This window comes from Uranotaenia lowii, chromosome 3 (assembly GCF_029784155.1).
Source record: "Uranotaenia lowii strain MFRU-FL chromosome 3, ASM2978415v1, whole genome shotgun sequence".
Classification (NCBI taxonomy): Eukaryota; Metazoa; Arthropoda; class Insecta; order Diptera; family Culicidae; genus Uranotaenia; species Uranotaenia lowii.
The window spans coordinates 2,405,738-2,427,207 of NC_073693.1; the positions used below are offsets into that span (position 1 = coordinate 2,405,738).

Sequence of the window (21,470 nt, forward strand, 5' to 3'; positions counted from 1 at the left end):
AAGTAGTACTATGCAAAGGGACTACAATATTCCTGGTTCTAGAATTTCTTAACGGGATTAGTAAATTTTTCAAATATAGTGGTTTTCCGGATTTCAAAATTCTGTGCATTACTACGCAAGAACGATACTTCCGAAAATTTTCAAATGAACAACCAATGAGTAGTTTTTGTAAATGTGACACTCGGGAGAAACGTGACAAATTGAAAACATATCGTACGCAGGAGTTGAGAGCTATGCGCAACCTACTAACGGATCTTTCTAAGGCATTCAAATATAGAAAATCACCGTAAATAAATAGAGGATAAACATAGGTTTTGAAAAGTTTCAATTTTGTAGAGACGTCCAAATGGTTTGTCGTTAGGTTTAGTCTTTTCAGCGCACCGTAAATTTTGCAGCATTGAGCATTAATATGTCGATTCCAAGAAAGATCCCGTTCGAAAATTACTCCGAGGTTTTCAGCATAGTCTACAAACTGAATAGTAGTGTTGTTAAGAACAACTTGTGGAGAAACTTGTGAGGTTAACTGTCTATCAAAACACAGTGCTTTGGTTTTTGATGGGTTTATTGGTAAGAGATTAACATCAGACCATTCACTTATTTTAGCAAGATCCTGATTTATTTTTGCGTAAAAATCATTCAGGTTTGATGCATTTTTCTCGCAGAGGTATATTTGTACATCATCAGCAAATAGATGAATTGAGCAGTGCTGTAGAACAGATGGAAGGTCGTTTATAAAAAGCGAGAAAAATAAAGGTCCCAAAATCGATCCTTGCGGAACTCCCGAATGTATGGATACAAATTCAGAAAAACATTCGTTGAAAAATACAGTTTGAGAGCGCCCTTCAAGATACGATAGAACAAGTTCGGAAGCTGGTCTTGAAAAATTGTATTTGGTTTTCAGTTTGTTAACAAGTTTTGAATGCGAAACGCGATCGAAGGCTTTTGCAAAATCTATTAACAACAGAGCTGCAAATCCTTTTTTATCTAAGGTGTACGCAATGTCGTCATGTACTTTCATAAGAGCGGTTTCTGTGCTGTGAGATGAACGAAATCCGGATTGAAATTCAAATAGAATGTTGTTTTGGTTAAGGTATTCAGTTATCTGATATTTAATCAGTTTTTCAAAGATTTTGGAAATTGTACTTAATATACTGATTGGTCTAAGATTGGATAACTCATGGGATTTAGCTTTTTTTTGAATAGGAATAACTTTCGATTGTTTCCATTGATACGGAAATCTTGAAGTTTTAATAATTATGTTAAAAATATGACTAATAGCGGGTAGAATATATGGTAAAATTATTTTGATTAGTTTTATAGGAATATCATCCATTCCTACTGCATTTGATTTGATAGAATGAACTGCGTTTATGATTTCATATTCTTCAAAACGTTTGAATTTAAAGCCGTGTAAGTTATTCGGATAATACTGTTGTTCATTGCTAGTTCTAGAAAAATTTGAGGAGAAGTAATTATTGATCTCATTAGCTGTAAAATTTGTTGTTGCTGTATTTCCTGGTGATTTGGTTAAACCAAACTTTTTCAAGTTATTCCAGAATTTTTTTGCGGGTAAATCCAAATTAAGACGTGTCTTGTCACGATTCATTTTTGCTTTGAATATGAGATTGTTTACTTTATTTCTCAGAACTTTATATTTATTTCTATCTTCAACAGATTTTGAATTTTTCCAATTGTTGTAAGCCAAATCCCTGTTTATCATTGCATGATTTATCTCGTTAGAAAACCACACATTCTTTCGATTTTTCCTGAATTTTAGTGGAAAAAAAGTATCATGAACATTCAACAGAAATCTATTAAAAAACTCAACAAGCATATCTGGATTTTCAATACTTTGAAAGATATTCCAGCTGACATTTGTAAGAGTAGTGGAAAGAGCGCTTCCATCAAAGTTTTTGTAGTCGCGGTACCAGTATCCGTCTGGTTCACTGATTTTGGGAAAATTTAAAGATGAAAATATTAAATCATGGTGAGAAATGCCAGGTAGGGAAATTTGACTAAACCTATGTATACTATCGGGTGAATCAGATATAAGTAAATCGAGTAAAGAGCATCCAGTTGCGTGAAAAAAAGTAGGTTCAGAATTAATGCAGCAAAAATTTGTGGAGTTCATGAAATCCTTGAATTTTTGAATTCTTGAAGAATGCTTAAACAGGTCCAAGTTGAAATCACCTAAGAAAAAAGAGCTGTTATAGATCAAGGCGAATTGTTCGACATGATTAAGCAAAAGATCTGAGCAATCACGTTCGGGAGGATTGTAATATACACCGAGCAAAAGTTTAGTTTCATTCAGGAACAATTCCAAGAGAATGAATTCGGTACAATTTACTTCATTGTTGTCTGATTTAATAAGAGTTTTACATTTAAGTTTGTTTCTGAAGTAAACGCAAATGCCACCTCCATGCCTGTTGCGATCATTCCTAATCAAATTGTAGCCATCGATTGTAATAACGGTATCATTAACACTTTCGCCAAGCCATGTCTCGGTCATGAAGATTATATCTACTTTACTATTAATAAATAGATATTTAAGTTCATTGAATTTAGATAAACGACGGGCGCAGAGGCTTTGGACGTTGATATGACAAATATTTAGCATGTCTTCACAAAGAACACTATGAAGAACAGCTTTCGGTATAACATTTATCGTGGAGGCATTGTTATAGGAATAATTATCCATTGGGATAAACTAATGCTAGAAAACCAAAGTTCAATAATGAGCTTCGGAAAGAATTCATGTTTGGAACGACAATAAATTTAACGATATTCATGTAACAATAATTTGAAATTTAAAAAAGTGTTTCCTGACTATCCAGATCATATAATTTAGAAATTTACGGAACGGAAAATAAATTGATTGCAGTTCAACGAATGACTTATAAGTACCTTTGCTTTGCACAGCTCATAACTGGTTCGTAGAATGTGTAACTTAGTGAGCATTCAGCAACTCGGGGTCGGCAGTTCTCCTCCAGGGTAAGAAGCACGATGTTACCAACAGCAGCAGCAGCAAAAACTTTCAGGGATCCATCTGTCTGATTGTCCGGTTCGATCATCGTGGCGATCAACATATGCGTTGAAAAGGCTACTTTCCAACATCAGCATAGGGCGGTTTGCAGAATAGTGTTTGATCGAAGCAAACGAACGACCAGCAGCAAGGCATAGGAACCAAAACAAAGCTCTCGGGTAGACGTCAGTGTAGGAGACCACGTGGAGTTTCTCTCGGCGCCAGCGATGATCGATGAGGATAACTCTCAGAGCGTCTTCGGTTGTTCACTTCGGAATTCAATTGACGAAATTAGAAGCAGTTGGATTTGATTATTTCTCGCTGCACGCTGGGTGGACCGACGACAGTTTTGGCAGTTGTTGACGTTTCTCATGGTAGATTCTAGATGATGAAACTGAGAGCACATATCTCTTGATCCCGATGATGGTTTGCCTCGATCTCACCAGATGCGAATTTTGGAGGGATGTCACATGATGACGATTTACGGCACCGTACAGCTCGTTGCGTCGATCGAGAGGCCTTGCCTGGCGATGATAGTGATGATGGTGAGAGCGGTTGAGGAACGTTGAAACTCGACGTCTCGAGTACGATGATGTTCAACTTGGGGAGGGATACGACGGCTAGCGATGGTTCTCAATGAGATTGAGCTCGGTCCTTGTTCCCGACTATCGTCAGTGGCTCTCGATTATGGGATTTTTGGACCGCCGTCGATGACTCTCGTTTCATTATTTTTTCTTTTGCAGAAGACGATAATACGGGATGCGGGATGCGGCTAGCGATGATTCGGTTCAGTTTGAGCTCGGATGATCCCTGGCCCTCGGCGTACATAGCTCCGATTGGGGGGTCTTCGGTTCGTCGTGGATGACTCTCTTTCCAGAATGCTGCTAGCGGTGAGTTTCGGTTGCATTTGAGTCTGGATGATCCTCTGCCCTCGGTGTAGATGTCTCTCGATTGTGTGATCTTCGGTGGTTTCTTCGATGGGGGAAACGACTATAAGCGGTGGTTCTGGCTGAGTTTGAACACGGATGATCCTCGGCCCTCGGCGCCGATATCTCACGCTGGATTGTGGGATCATCGGGCCGACGTCGATACTCTTGTTTCGATGATGATGAACGTAAACTCTCGGGTCACGGTGGTGCTGGCACATGATGGTGATGATCGATGACTGACGGCGTTGTTGGTTGACTTTTAGGAAGGACTAGGAGTCACGGGATAGCGAGGGATCGGAGTCAAAGGAATGATGGAAGGAAAAAATGAAATTGCGAGGAAGGGTTTTTTATGTTTAATTTTTTTTTTTTTTTTGACTTTTAGGAGGGGTGTGGAGTCAAAGGATTAAAAGGATAGGAATCAAAGGAAAAAATTGGTAGGAAGAGAAAAGCTTATTAGGATAGGGTTATGTTGCAGACAGCAGCAAGGTGGTCTTTATTTTTTATGGAGATCATTTCACTTTGGTTCACTAGTTTGACTCGGACTATACCTTCTCTGGAATTAACTTTTTCGATAAGGCCTTGTTTTTTAACTTTTAAAGCCTCCGTTCTTATTCCTCTGGCATGTGGGGTGAGATGCTCGTTGACGAAAATACGGTTATCGGAATCAAAACCTACATGTCGTAATGATAGGTTGCGTTTGGTAATATACCGTTTGAAGAATTCCGAAACAGAGCTTCTCATGGCAAACTCGCATAGGATGAGTGGTGTAGATCCTGAAGCTATCGGTGATTTAGCTAAACGTTTGAGCTCTACAATTGGGTAAGAAGTGTAGCTCAACTGTTTCGCAATTTTTCCGAAAGTATCCATAAGGTCTTCTTGTGGTTCGAATGGAATTCCAGAGATCAAAATTTCACGGTTCTTTGTAACCCGTTCCAGGGCTTCCGCTGATGTAGAAGATTCCTCACGTATTTTGGTGACTGCTGTGTTTAGTGCGGTGATATGAGAAAAACATTCAGTTTGTATTGAAGCTACCTCCTGCTCGATAGTATCGATGCGCTTAGCTAACTCTGTGCGGCAATTATAAATCTTTTCTTCAAGAAGAGCATTAGATTGGTTGATTTTATCTTCGATCTTTTTCCAAAGCTCATCAAAGCTTCCAATAGTTTCGGAACCTGCTTGATGTAAGTCGTCTCGGGAACGTTTTTTTGCCTGCGAGTCGGTGTCCACAAGCAAAGATGACGGTGTTGTAGATCGGGTGGATTTTGACATCTTTAGAGCTGCGATGTCTTTTCTGAAGGGATGAACGATGACTTCACTACAAACAAAGCGCGGGAGCACGGTTAATTGGTTGAGTTGAAAAACCTTTTTTTTGCGGTTTTAGGGTTCACGGATTCACAGAACTTTATTATACTGAGTTCAGATATTCACTCCCGGTAACTTTGAGTCGGCTCAAACAATCCTTCGAGGATTTTAAACGGCTAATAATCCGAAATAGTCAGGAGCAATTTGTAAAAACAACTAGCTACACATCCCTTCAGGAACGAATGATAATGATAATACAAATTGAATTGAATGAATTGATAATACAAATTAAAATTCGTTGTCAGTGATCGGACTTTGGATTCTGTATCCAGTTCATAACTTTTAATTTTAAATTCGACACATCATTGGGACAAAATCCTGATTCGAATCTTGGGGTTGCATTCCAACCTAATATAAGATTCACTTTCCATGTTCGTAACGCAGCATTTTTGAATATGAAAAGAAAATATTTAAAACTACAAACCGTTTTTAAGATTTCGATTTTAAATTTTTACCTTTAATTCTAAGGCAGTATTGAAACTTGAAAAGGTTTAACAATGGTGATCCATAAATCGAAATATCAGAAACAGTTTCATCGAATTCTCATTCAAATTCACGAGTTGAATTATGAATAAATAATTGGAGATAGAACTGGTTAAGAAATCATACAAAAAATTCAAATTATTAGGATTTTTGTCGGAAATTAAGATTCAGAAATCAATTTCAATTCAGGAATTCAGAGTTCAAATTGTGGTTCAAAATGCAGAAATCAAATTCGGGATTAAGATTAATCAAGATTAAAATATCCATGTGTGCATTTCATTGAGGTAGGTATTAAATTGCAAGAGACCTTAGTTTCAAAATTTTAATTGATGATTCAAAATTTATATTTCACATTCGAATAGCGTTTCAAACAGTTTGAAACACAATACAGGTGAAAATCACTTTTATAAAAAAAAAAAATTAAAATTTGTTTTAATTTTTTGTAGGATTTTTTTTTATTAAAATAATTATTTATGATAATTTTTTGTTGATATAAGAATTGTACTTGATCAGATCAAGCTGATCTCTAAGTGAAAATTAAGATAGAAATTTATTTCATTAGTTTTTTTTAAACTAAGTATTATTTATATTGTAAATACAGAACCCGTTCGATTTTGACAACACGCCCAAAAATTTTAAGTTGCCGAAATCAAAATTTTTTTCGCATCATTTTTTTCACATAATTCTCCAAAAAAGACTATAATTATTATCATTACCATTATTTTAAGTTAATTGTCGACCATTACTAGTTCATTAATTATTTTTATTTTAACATGTTTTTCATGCCTTTACCACTTTTCTATTTCTGTTTTTAATGTTTGTTTCTTTTTTGTCGTATTTTCTTCTATTGTCATTCTCCATCATTTTTTTGTTATTTTGTTTTTCATTTTAGTCTTTTCTGTATTTGTTTTTTTAATGAAATTTTCACCATTTTCGTCATTTCTGAGTATTTTTTTTAAATTTTTGTTTTTGATGTTGTTTTTTTTATCAACATTTAAGAACGTAAAAACATTTTTATGGTGTTTGTCTAGATTATAGTGGTCTTGTTACCGTGAAAAGTTTAAATTAGTGTCATTCGTTTTGGCACATGTGTCAAAATCAGATGTTGTTAGAATTGAATGTTGTCAAAAACGATCGGGGTTTGTACTTAAAAAAACTTAAATTCAAATTTCAAATTTCAAAGCATGTTATGAGAAATATTTTGTCATCAAAACATGCCTCAGGGGAGGCAGTCCTTCCTGCGGCCCTACTTCACAGTATGCAGGAATACGTATATGTCCTGCATTTCAGATTCTTATTTTCAAACACAAATTACGTAGCTTCTTCAGTTTATCACAATTCTTAAAGTTTACATCAAATTCAAAAAGATTTATAAAATTTGAAATTCCGAATCAAGATTTCAGACAAGAACTTTAACACACTTATATACATGATATATACTTGATCGATAGAATTAATAATCAGGCGTTAAGCTTGAATAATAAAAATATTTTATTCATCATAAACCTAACACTAGATTACATGTGAGAACTACTCCTGACTAGGTCCGAACTAATTCTGAAGTTACTCCTAATGCATAATCCCTTTTAAATGATTCTAACACAAAGAAAATATGGTTCTTCCTAATCAGTTCAATTAGCTAAACACTTGTGTTTTAAATAATATAACTCCAATGAAGCTCCCCAGGCCGCATTCCAATCAATCAGTCGAGGCCACAGCTGTTTTGTTTTATTACCGTTGACCGTCTGGATGGTGTCGATCAGGGCCGTAGGAAGAACCGACTCATGGGGGGGGTTTTGGTGACTGATTTTTACCTATGATTTTTTGCTCAACAATACACGAACGAATACAAAAAAAATTAGAAAATTATGTTGTTAGCTATATGAATATTCATTTTTAAGTACTTTTACATAAAAAGTTTTCGTATTAAATCGTAAATTTAGAACAACTTCAAAGGTGAGCAAAATTCGCATTCATCGATGGTTAAAATCAATGAATTTTTTTGAGAGTCTGGTAGATCAAACTTGATTTGAGCATAAAATAAGCTTTTTTAAGGAGAGCCTTTCATTTATTATAAAAGCCTATTCTATAATTGAATTAAACGCAAGCCCAATCTTCAAAACTATTTTGCAAATTCAAAGATTCCAACCTTTGACGAAAATAACTCAAATTAAAAAAAGGAAGATTGATTGATTGATTTGATTGATGCAAACTTGCACCAAACAAATGATTTCTGTTTAAAATTTGGCTTTAAAAAAATCTTCATTATTACGGACCATTGCGGCATAATTCAAAAGTTATGAGTCATATAATGAAACCTCATTCTACAAAATTAATTCAACATTTCTCGTCACTCAAATGTATAAATTAGCGGAATTTCTGAAATATATAATGCCAAATTTTAAATATGTTTGACAGTACAGATCAGCAAATATTTTTTATAAAGAATCGATTCCATTATTGAAATCATGTAGATGAGGTTTTTTGAATAAAATTCGGATTTTTCGTATAAAACGAAAAACTCAAATTATACTATTTATTTGTGATTTTCTAAACTAAATTGTGTTTACAATCTAATTTTGAATAAAAATTTGGAATCTTAAAATTTAATTGTAAAGGAATCATGATATTATCTGATATTATATGATATCTCAACAATTAATGTTGATTGTAAATTTTATTTTCAAGCTTATTCTTTTTCTGAGATTTGGATCTGCATTCTGAATCTGAAATATAAACCTCAATTCAAAAGTTGCGCTTTGAATCGGTATCCAAATTTCCATACGATTTCTTAAATGTACAAAAAATACGATCTCCGAATCTAATTCCAGATAAGAATTTAAGTAAAGTTTTAAAGCCTTCATTCATGAATCTTTTTCAAAATTCTGTAGTTCAGGTTTAATCTTAATTCAAATTCAAATTATTTAATTTTAATCTTAATTCAAATTCAAATTATTTCATTTTAATCTGTATTGTGAATCTGAATTAAAATATAAATTTAAAATTATCTAAATCTGAGTTTTCAATATTGGATTGCCTTTCGAAGCTTTGAATGTTTTAATGTTGTGTTATAGAATTAATTTCAAATTTGAATATAAATAATTTTTTTTATATTCGGAAAATTGTTATCAAAATAACGAAAATTTATATGAATTCGAAAAATATGATTCAAATTTAATATTAAATGTAAAATCAAATTTGAACCAGAACTTCAAAGCAGCTCTTCATTTGTATCCCTCATGATTATTCGAACTGAAAATCATTAATCCTGAAATAGATACAGAATCCAAAATACGAAAATAGGAATACAATTTTGGTTATGGGAATTATGGAATCAGAATCCCCGAAATGGGTTAAATTTAAAATTCACACCTGAATTTCTATGAACAAGTGAGGAAATTTTTAAAAAATGTAGCAGAATTTTGAATTTTGGATGGGTTTTGGAAGTTTGGGCATTAGTTTTTAGTCTAGAATGTTACTCTTGATTAACCTTACTCTATTATCATAATTAGGTTCTGAATTAAAAATTTTGAGTGTAGAGTAAAATACGTCGATTGCTTTTTTGGATCCTCATGGGGGGTGTTTAACCCCCAAAACCCCCCCCGTTCCTACGGCCATGGTGTCGATAAACTATTTGGATGGTGTTGACGTAACTATAGAGTCGCATATCTTGTAAGCCCCTGAAAAAATTAACTCAATTAACGTCAAAAATTTTAAAGAACTTTTTATTATTTTAAGAGGAGAAATCACCGTGAATTTGTTTTATGAAATGAATTTGCGGCTTTATCGGTGAGGGTTAAAGAGTTGAAATGAAAGACGGATAGAAGATCAGAAGAAAATTCTAAGGTGGTGAAAAGAGCGAAGAGCATTTGAAATGGAAGCTTGACAACATGCTAAATTCTTTGTCCCGCATCAATTAACTGTATTGAAGACTTTCATTTCAACTCTTTAACCCTCACCGATAAAGCCGCAAATTCATTTCATAAAATTTTAAAGAACGTTTAAACTAATGCTGCCAGATTGTCCGGTTTTTTTTGGGTTTGCCCTGATAATGTATACAAAATATAGGAACAGTTCGGCCCGGCCTGGTTGCCCGGATTTCATTGAAAAAGCCCGGATTTTGACCGGATTTATTCCCTTTATTTGATAAATCGAACACAAAAAAACTAATTGTGTTGTAATTTTTTTTTTATTAATGCCTCCAAAACGATTTTTTTTAGCAAGTTTTATAAAAATAACCATAAAAGGTTTTTTTGAAGCCAAAAATATGGTTTAACACCTGTCGATGAGCTTGGACGAAAAAAAATTATTTTCTTGATATTTTTCGGGTAGTTTCTGGATTTTGACAAAATTTGCCCGGATATCGCCCGGATTTTCGGTCGTTAATTTTAAAATCAAATGCCCGAATTTTAGAAGTTTTTATATAAAATTTAAATTCGAATTTTAATTTTAATTTTATATAATTGAAATATAAATAAATTATTTAAATAGAACACTTTATGGCTATGAATTTTGGTTAAAGGGAAGAAATTCTAGTAAGAAAACATAATAAAACATGATAATGCCGAAAGAATTTTTATGCTGAGAAATTCTAAGGAACGCAGATATTTGGAACGAAATCGTAAATGTTTTGTTCCCATTTTCTCTGTCAATTAAGAATCTAAAAAAAGTAATTTTATCGCAGGTTTGTTAAATAGTTCCATCCAATTTTTTTTTACAGAAAGATGTATTAAAAAGCAAACCTTAGACAAAAAAGTGAATTAAAGTAAAGTTGGATTGATTCACCTACATTAAAAATTAAGCTAGTTCACCTGATTACTAACAGAAGGAAAGACAAGAGGGAAAATAACGTACCGTAAACCATCATAGATAATACGAGGTAGAAGTAATTGAAATTTCCAGCAAATGAGCTCATTAGTTACGCCACTGCTGCTGCTATATACTGCTTCGACTACGTTGTTTTCGTCGTTGTTGTTGTTGCTGTTGTTGTCCGGAAAATTTGGGCAAAGTAGTTGAACGTGTTTCCTATCTCTAAGTAGTAGTCGAAGAAGAAGGTCGTTTCCGCGTTTCCTGCTATATCGTAAATAAATTGGCATTATTCTCATCCGAGCTTTTCCTCTTTTTTCTCATTTTCGCACTTCTGCCCCCATCCAGGCCTGGCCAGCGGCGTTAGTAATAATCATCAATTATCATCACCCATATCAGACTCCAAGGAAGATGGCGGCAGTAGCACCAGTACCAGTAGCAGTAGTAGCAGTATCAGTTCCAGCTCCAGGGCCAACATCCAGAGCAGTAGAAGCAGCAGTAGTAGTAATCCTAGCCTCAGCCAGCAGCAGGGAGAGGTACGAGGAAGTGCCGCGGCAGCCACATCCAGCAGGAGTCAGTTCCAGGGCTGGCAGCAACATGTGGCCATGGCCACCTCCTCATCCCCCACATCCCAGCAGTGGCCATCGGTGGAAGGGAGATTAATAGACAATAAACTACGAGACAAACTACTTTCATTCGCCAGCAGCAGCATCAGCATCTCAGGCAGTGGAAGTGAGACGAGCCCGAGGAACAGGAGAAGTGCTGCCAGGCGGCGGGAGAGTGCCATTTCCGGCGAAGATAAGACAAATAATTTCTACGATAATAGAATAAGCGATGAGGAGCCGATGGTTGTTCCGGCCATTACCGAGGAGGTGTTGCCGGTGAGCAATCTGACCGAGGAGCGGATGCGGGAGGAGCGGGAGCTGCTGGACCATCTCAATCGGTAAGTTGGGAGCTTCTTTGGGACTGTACGAGGACTTTGTTTGTGCTTTTGACTTTAACTATGTTTTTTTTTCTTTTCTTTTTTGGAACGACTCGACTAGAATGAAGTAGTTATTGGAACACGTGATAAAGATTCGGAAAATGGGTGAAAATTTAATGAACGTTTTCTGGCTTCAACGTCTCGCTTCGTTCAAAGTGATTTGTTTTAAACTTTGGACCTTTTAAATAATTCATAGTTTTGGACGACTCTTAGCTCGCTGGTGTTTGGCGAAAATTTTCGACGCATATTCATTCAAGCAAATCTTCATTATCATATTAAATGAGATTGTTTTGCAAATATTTAAACAAATCCTTCCCGAAAAGCTACGAGCTTTACATAAACTCTACGTTACTTTTAATAAGAACCATAAAAAATTCAGTCTCGTGAATAGCTTTGAACCGCGTTTATGAAAATTGATGCATTTGTTGTAAAGCTATAGCGTCTTCATACTTAATTTAACGGTGAGGAAAATATCAGCACTAGTGAGTGTAGTGTTTCCTAGTTTTTTTAGGAGCTTTTTTGCTTATCTTTATAAGTGAAAATGAATTTTTGTCTGAGTGTACGAAGATTGTTTCTATGGTGGTTCGATACCCCTCTCTCCCTACAATGGATATATGGAAAGAGGGAGGGGGAGCTTTCATACATTTTTCTTCAAAAATTGATCATAACAGATCAAACAAGTGGAATAAAATTAGACACTATAGGGTATTTGGGTACGTGAAATGTTTCAATTGAAATTTTTGTACACATTCTCTCTTACAGTGAAATGCTAGGAAAGAGGAGAGGGCTCCAATAATTTCTCTTGAATAATTAGAAAAAAAAACTAGCTAGGGAAACAAAATTTGGCATGGGAAAGTGTTTAAGTAATTAAGAAAAAATAACAATGATTATTCTATTTTTTTTTTCAATAGGGGATGATTATTAGATATCTTTTTATTTTCAGAAAGGGAGCGACTCGAGAGCTTATCAGACAAATGAAATCAAATTTGACGAGAGAGGTTATTTGGAAACGACAAATGCTTCTATGATTGCTTGGTACCGTTTCTTAATACCAGTAAGTGGAGATAAGAGGGGTACTTGGAGCGACATATGTTTCAGATGCAATGATTCTATTTTGTCATGCGTAAGATTCAAATCTTCTGTTTCCAAGGAAAACAAGCAAGTACGGCCATCTTCACGTTAACGAACTGAAAATAGGGTCCTCCGGGTGTCTAACTGGAACAAGTTCATGTATCTGTTTGTAGTAACTTAACACCGATTATAAATGGACTTGTTCAAGAACTGCGAAGTAAGCAAAGACAGATCAATGCTGCGTAAGGCCCGGTCTAGATGAAAACATAAATCGATTGTTATTCGTTCACGGTCGGATTTGAAGAACATCCGTACGCACTAAAATCATAATAAGAGTTCTTATATCTAGACATAACCAAACATGACTGATGCACTGATCCTACAAAAAAGTACCAATATCTTCTGCAAACCAACAGAAGATATTGAAAAAATCGTGCAAAGAACCCAAAACAACTGCAAATGAATATTCGTGGAATTAATAATCCAAAGAAATTTGATTCGTTTAAAAATATTCCTCGAAAACCTGAAGATAAATATCGTAATAAGTGAAACGTGGGAAAAGGGAAATAATTTTTCCACCTTCAATATACCAGGATACAAAGTTACATTCTACCTTCGATCATCTACTGTCCGAGAAGTCGTGACAATAATATCCTGTCTGCCTATATCCTTCGAAACGAAAGCTTCTGCAGTGGACAGTTTTCCTGTGTCAGCGCTTCGAACCCTCCACACGGTTTTAGCCCCTATTCTCACTTCAGCCTCAAACGACAGTGTTCGGAGCCATGGGCCAGTACTCGAATGTTTCAATCATGCTGTTGTCCGCCCGGTGTTTTTAAGTCCGGTGATCCTAAGGCACTTAAAAGGTACTGACCGTTTTCTGTTCTCTCTGCCTTCAGTAAGGTATTTGAGAAGCTAATCGCATCACATCTGTTGAAAACGCTAGATGTTAATTTTTTTTTAACAATATTCACAAACACGTTTTTCGTAAAGTAGGTTCCAAGTAGATCGCTATACTGGAACTAGTTAAAAGTGTGTCATATAGTTTGGTTCAGAAGAATGAAATACCTGGAGCTTTGATTCTTGATTTATCAAAAGCTTTTACAAAAGATCATAACTTGTTGCTGAAAAAATTTGAATCGTATGTTATAAGGCTTAGCAATCGAACTTATGCACAGTTATCTTGAAAATCGTCAAAAGGTAGTTAAAATCAACGACAAAAATTAAGCTCTCAGTTCCCTATAAGTGTAGGCGTACCCCACAGGAGCAACTTAGGTCTGCTTCTGTTTCTAATTTATGTGAACAACTTATCTAAACTTATCCTGAGCGGTTTCCTAAAACTATTTGCTGATGACACGGTACAGCAATACTCGAATAAGGATGTAGAAGCCGCCATTTTTTTAAAATGGAATGAGACTTGATTACCAAAGATAAATTGTTGGGATTCGACCAGACCGAACTTAACGCCATAAACTTGATTTCTTGATAATTGAGTTCAAAGTTCACAGCTCTACCAATTGCACCCAGCTCGTCGAACAAAAATGTTCAAAAAACTGCCATGCACTATTGTTGACTTGGCAATTTTTTCTAAACGTAGAAGCCTACTACTAGGCGCTTTTCGAGCAGCACCCAACGAATATGGCTGATTATTCAAATAAAGTAGCCGAAAGGAGAAGAAAATATTGTTAGGTTGTATGGTAAGGTAGGTAGAGTTGCGCAACAAGGTAAGATGTCAAGTGTATCTCAAAATTAAATCAAATGCATATATTTTTGAATGGTCAGCCATCTGCCAACTAGCCAGGTATATACACGGATGCCGGAATACCTGTAGTAAATTTATAAAAATTAATAATTTTTATAAATTTTTGACTGGTTTTGGAGGTGATTGAAACATTCGTCCAAAATAAACACAAACACTCATACAAAGTACATACGTTCACAACAGATGACACGAAGCCATGGTGCCGGGTATGGAAAATACTGCATTAGAGATGCTGTGAATAGTTAATCAAAAGAATGCAGAGGGTTCATACTTTGGTAAAACTGCGGTGAATCCGTGCACCCATGGTGGATTATCAACATACATACATACAGCACCCAACGAATATGGCTGATGCTTGAAAAATTGCGTTTTTCCATGAGCCAGAGTGAACCGAGCCATACAAATTTTACACTTTTCAAATGCAGAATATCATTGATTGTTACTTACCGGTTGCATTCTGAACGACGGTAAGTAATAAAATAAAGCATCTTGTATCGTTTAATGTTAATAAGCCTAACATTCCCTTAAGTAAATTAGAAAACCAAATTCAAAGGATTGGGGAGAATGAGGATACTTGATCCCTGGGGATACTTGATTCCTTAGCAAAACTTCAAACTAGAATGTCGTATAAAGATCAAATGTTCTAGAAAAATGTGCCAAATGGAACTAAACAGCAATGGTTGGAGCTCAAAAAATTTTAACAAAATAAGTTTTTGTGTTATTGAACTTTGTTTGATAAATTTCACAAAATGTGACTTGAAGATCTTTTTTCATCATTTTAAAATGTTCCTAACATGGAAATATTATGATAAAATATTTATTCCAATACATCAATCTTTCGAGTGTTAAATGAACTTCAAAATACAATATTTTCAAAGCGATGGAAAACTCACAACCGTTTTCAGAAAAAGTTTTCTAAAATGTTGATTTTGGGTACAATTCATCCCTAATATATGGGTACAAATGATCCCGGTATATTCTTCTTCTCAATGGATCGTGGTCATCGCTGATTACGGGACTACTAATATTTATCCAACAGCTAATATTCATCCATCAATTGTCTGAAGAAAAGGGCTAAAATAATTGATTTTCTCTTGTTTATAAAAAAGTATGCAATGTCATAAAGGTTGAGAATAAGCTATAGAATTTTTTTTTTCTGACAATTATAGATTGTGAAATGAGAACCAACATGACCAAAATAGTCAATTAACATTCTATCTAGGGGTTTCGTTTGATTTTTTTTTCCATGGATTGAGGCTTCCTGAATAAAGGATCAAGTTTCACTTAACTTCAAAAATATCGCAATTTTTGTACTCTCACGAAAATACCTCTAGTTCATCTACGGGTTCAAGTATCGTTCTAATTTTAGGAGCATAGATACTGGAAGTTACACGCTGTCATAAAATGTAAAATAGTGTGAGTTGCTAAATTTTTCCAAAAAGATATGGTGAAAATAAGAAAAGGGGATCAAGTATCCCCACTCTCCCCTTCGGTTTAGTCCGGCTGAACGAGATTTTAACAAATGCTAGCAATCCGCAACATGAAACTTTTGGCCACGGGAACGTTTTTTATCAATTTATTTATCAGATTTTAGCTCTTCACGAGCCGAAGAACTGTTAAGAATCGAAAAACCCAACACTCATAAGATTATTTCGCACAAAATCAGTTTTCATGACCAACAAATGCTTTTCATTTTTACCTTTAAGGTGACACATTTCCATTGTCTATAACATTAAAGATTTTCTAATAAAATTCTTAAACTTAGAAAAAATGTTCTGATTTTCATTGGATAGGAAGTTTATCATCTTTCGCCTCCGCTGCAATAGATGACTCATTTTTTTTTTAATAGGCGTTCGTCTGGTCGAAACCCGACGAAATATCTCGAATACAACCTACTTACATTGAATGCCACTAAAACCGAATTCATTATCTTTCGTGGAATCTAAACTAAACTGCCACCACATACATAGTTTATCAACGAAAATAAAGAAATAGAAGAAGTATCGTGCTTGAAATAATTAGGAGTTCATATAGACAACCACTAATCTTGGAAGCCTCACATAACAAATCTTGTAAAAACTTGTGACCCCATTTGTGAATTAATTCGTAAGTTTTCGTATTTCATGCCAAGACATGTTTTGCAAAAGCTATATTATAGTTTTATAAATTGTCGCTACACATACGCTTTTAGTGATTGCGGACACACCAATGTAACTAATTTGTTAACGTTGAATGTTCAGCAGAATAGATGTTTGAAATCCATTCTAAGCTTCCCTACTTACACCCCAGCTTAGAAATGCATAGAATGTCAGGACATTAAATTTAATCAATTAGCTACTTGCGTGACTTACAAACTTTGGTTACCATGTACCGAATAGTACGAATCAAGGACATCCTCCATAATTTCAAAGTACAGCAGATAGATTAAATATTTGTAGAGAGTTCAACTACAAGAATCACAGAAAGGCGGTTAGAAACTACGGGTCTAAAAGTGTAGAATCGTATAAGTAGAGAAATTCGTCATAGTAAAAATGTACCTATATTTAGAATTCGTGTAAAAAAACTCTTGAAATCCAATTCAGAGTGGTTAATGTAAGCATAATTACACTGAATTATATCTTCGTAAACTACAAATGAATTCTTTTAGAGGAACGCAAGTTCATTAAGGTTTTTCTTTTAAGTTTTAACTTTGAATAAAATCTATCTATCTTAAAAAGTATCTTCTTCCAGTGGGCATTGGAAAAAGAACAGAAACATGTATTTCAGTTATTTATGATTGAATTCAAGATGTTTTTTTTTATATAAAAGTAGTGTTTTCTTCCTATTTTTAAGAAAACATACTGATAAAATTATTCGTCACGGTTTCGAAAGAATTTTCGAATTTTTCCTGTAACACGGCTCATTAGACGACACACCTTCTTCGCTCATCGTTTAAGCTATCTTTTTCCACCAAGTCTTCATCTAATTGATGTCTTTGACAACAATTCCCTTTGCCTTGAGTCTCCTCTTCATGATTGCCCAGTATTCTAAATAGGGCAGAACTGGGCAGTTGTGTGAGTAAAGGTTTTTTGGAACGAGCTTTACCCCCTTCTCTGCATACCGATTTAGCTGTAATGACAGTTTGCCAAAGCAATCCAAAACATGACGGCATGGGATCGAATGAACGGAATAATTCGTTTTTGAAGGCACTCTTTTTGATATAGTTCCGAAGTCATCGTCTTATTTGTAACAAAAATTTTCTTTTTTTAGCCACAGCTGCAAATTTGTCGGCCAAAACAAATTTTCCATTCCGACGAGGCCCGAATCGTCGTCAATGTTTCCTTATACCGTTTGATAACGTGCCATATTTCTGGGCAATTTTAGGTGTATAGCTAGCCTAGATGCAGACCACAATGGATTTTCCAAATAACTGTGCAAAATTTGTTCCCTGCTTTCGGCTTTCATGTCGATAGTTTACAAAGAACAGTCGATTTGCGGAATGTCAAAAATACATACCAGAAGCTGAAAAATTTTACGACATGATGGCGCCAAAAAGTTCAAAATTCGTCCACCAGGAGCGCCAGAATTTGATCAAAAGTTTGTTCCAATTCTAAATGAAGCAAACTTTATGTCTATATGTAATGTATTGACTCGAATACTACAGAACAGATTTACGTAAAAATTGCCACGGAATAATTTGGGGCTTGGAATTCGATCAAATTTAAACTTTTTTTTAAAATAGCTAAACTTTTGAAGTTTTTTTATCACATGTACCCATAATTGAAATCTTCATAACGCAAATGTGACAGATCATTTTTATTTGTTTAGTATGTTTACCACAATTTTAGTGATAAGTTAGAATATATTTAAAAAGATATCAATTCCTTCATTGGCCTTTTTCATTCCTGTCACTTTTTGCTCTTTGACAAAGTTGTAGGTAGAGAAGTTTTAAAAAACTGCATAGAATAATCGAAACCATATAAATCCGAAATTATGACCACATTAAAATAACAAAATGGGGGTAATTTTGATTTTTAAACAAATTTGAAAATATACAAAAAGTGTTATCGAAGTAAAATTTTCGCATTTTTATGAATAATAATCTCAAAAAAAAATCTCCAGAAAATACTACAACGGTTTCAAATCAAGTAAGTGTGTCAGGAGAAATTTAAAAGTTCCTCCAACTCACACCCTAATTTTAAAACGAGGTACTTTTACAAGTTTCTATTGAACAAAGTATCAGTTAAAATTCCCCAAATTGGATTTCCATTCAACTGGAAACGATTCGATGTCACAAACGCAAAACTTTTCAATTGCCACGACCTTGCCGAGATCGAAAACTTGCTGCCATTATTATTACCGGTATAATCACCTCCGAGGGTAATAAATCGCATTTCCTACTTAGCTACGGAAGAACGACTTCCGGTTTAAGAATTCGGTCGATCTGTGTTCTGCGGTAAGAAAATAGGTAGGTGGTTTTCGATTGCTTCTCCGGGGTGCTGTTTTGGGGCTTCGATTCAACCTCGTATCCACAAACCAAAATCTAACCGAGTGTGGAGAACAGATTTTGAATGTGATAGTTTTCAAATGAATGGAAGATTACAATCCCATTAGGTGGATAAACGGAAAACTTTTCTGACATCGTTTAGTTGGTGAAAATACTTAAATTCTTATTAACGAATCAACAATAACTGTATTTTCTAATATTTTATCGGAAAGTGCGGAAATTAAATTTAAATAATAGTTGAAATTTCCTTAGATAAGCCTGCTAATGTAATGCTGGCTATAAGAAGCAGTCTTCTTGGTGCGTTCGATAAAGATTGTAACATTAACCCTGTAATTACAATAATGATCAGATAAGCGATACTTGGAGTTTTTCCATTTTCCACCACTTTCACACTTCGCTCCAATATCTATCATACGCATTTTCACAGCCACTTTTCCTTCAAGTCAATGGAATCCACCCTGACATACCAATTTGAGCATTAAGATACTCGAATCTACTTACACAATGAGAGAAAGAGGTGCTTAGAATCCCTAATTAAAGGCATTTATTTTGCACCCACCAGAGAAGAGCTCAAAGGCATCATTAAATGGCTCGTCCCAGTTTTCCGGCCAAAGTCTCGCTCCACTTTGGGTACCAAAATACTACCTTCAGAATGCGAGGTGCGAAGAAAGCAAACGAAGGAACGAAAGATCAAGAGAATCTAATTACAAATTTTAGGGTCGCCCGCCCGTTTTTTTTTCGGAACGTTTGAGATGGGAAATCTAACTTCCTGAAGTTCCAGACGCAAAACGGGTGAGAAAAGTTCCACCCACACACACAAAGACCCGTATAAAAAGGGTGGTGGCGTCTGTCAGTGATTATTTCGCATCGACAGGCTACCTTTGAGTATCTGGATGCTGTGTTTCGAACTTGAGCCTGATGAAAGGTTGATAGCAACTTTCAAAGTCTGCAAAGAAACCGACAGTATTGATTTCATTGCTCATTCGTTTGAGTCAAATATTAAGCAAAATATCTCGTTGAACTATACAAATATTATAAAAAAATTAGATAATGAAAATCTTGTTTTGTAATTCTTTTTTATCACATCAATTAATTTTATTAGTATTCCTTCGAAATGTATTGATATTATTTGTTTTTTTTTATTATTTTTTTTTTACTAATCGCTTAAAATTATCGATTTTCAATTATGTCTACTTAAAATTAATCTCGCGTGAGCTTTCATTACGTCGTATGAAACAAAATGTGAATAAGTAGTTTTATTACGAAAAAATAAAAAAACTGACATAAACTAGTCGTTACTTCTTTTCATTTAGAATATTTGTAGACTAGACGACATATTCTATATGTGAAATTCAAATGTTAAAGTTTTGTTGATAAGTTTAACAGCAGTTTTCTGTGAATTTTTAAGATGTTTCATACGACGTAATGAAGGTTCACGCGAGAAATGAAACGTTTATGAAATCTGAAATCTTTTTAATGAAAAATTACCAAAAGTCAAATGAAATATATACAATAAAGTGTTCAAAACACAATTTTTTATACAAAACCACAATCCTTTATTGGTATTCTAGTAAATCGAGTTAATAATCCTTTATTGATGTGAATTGTTCTACATAAGAATTGAATATGGTAAACCGGTTGGATAAAAATCATGACAATCAGTTGAACACCCAATAACAACCAGCTAGACCTTTTTAAAGCTTATTTTTTTACATTTTTGCACGTTTTTCCTTCAAGATGACATTGCATTCATTAATAAAATAAGAAAAAATCATAATGCAATCTTCAATTGACCAAAAAATATCTTAACATAGTGAAATAGAGGCCTTACAACACAGTCAACATGAAATTGGAATTCATTTTCGTTCTAAAACGTGTTTATTTTTGAAATTTTGCCATTCGCATATAATTTTTCAATACATTCGTTTTTGTGACGTCACAAAAAAAATCCAATATGGCTCTCGACACTACCTTATTTGAATATTCCTTGCAATGGGACATTTTAACTAAAAATTACTTAAGACTTTCAGAAAGTGAGCAGGAGCTTATACATCAGATAGAAATGAACCATCTTATTTTGTTTACCCCTAAATAAATGCAGCTCTAATTGAATCAAATTTAAGGATGTTAGACGGAAAAGTTTATGATATTGCAAAGAGCAAAAATGCACCGCCTTATAATTAAAATTATTGAAGTTCCGGATCTATTTCTCCCAATGGCAAAGTGGTCCAAGAGGACCGTAGGTGGAACTTTTTTCCTTGTGCTTTTGTCCTTCATTTCGGCTGTTAGGTGTCTTCTAAACATCTGCTAGCTATAAGACTGTCCCTTATAGCGTGAAAGTATCAAACATTGGTCACAGCCTACTTAGTACGATAATAATAAAAATTGACATAAAAAACTTTAATTTGTAATACCTTCAGAATGAAAGGTCATTAATTGAGACTTGAGATCTAGTGCAAAATATGCGTATTGGGTGTCTCAAGCTTGACTTAGCTTAGCTAAGTTGACTACCAGGGCCAGATGATGCCATGGAGTGCCCGGGGCAATTTTTCTAGGGGGACCCTATGATT

At 34.7% G+C, this 21,470-nt stretch overlaps 1 protein-coding gene across 1 annotated transcript in view; it reads left to right on the plus strand.

Moving 5' to 3' along the window:
• LOC129758780 (uncharacterized) overlaps nt 1-21,470 on the plus strand; it is a 342,805-nt gene that overhangs the window by 243,507 nt on the left and 77,828 nt on the right. The window contains exon 2 of the mRNA XM_055756400.1: nt 10,951-11,545. Within this exon, the coding sequence (XP_055612375.1) occupies nt 10,951-11,545 (595 nt within the window). The remainder of the gene's footprint in view (nt 1-10,950; nt 11,546-21,470) is intronic.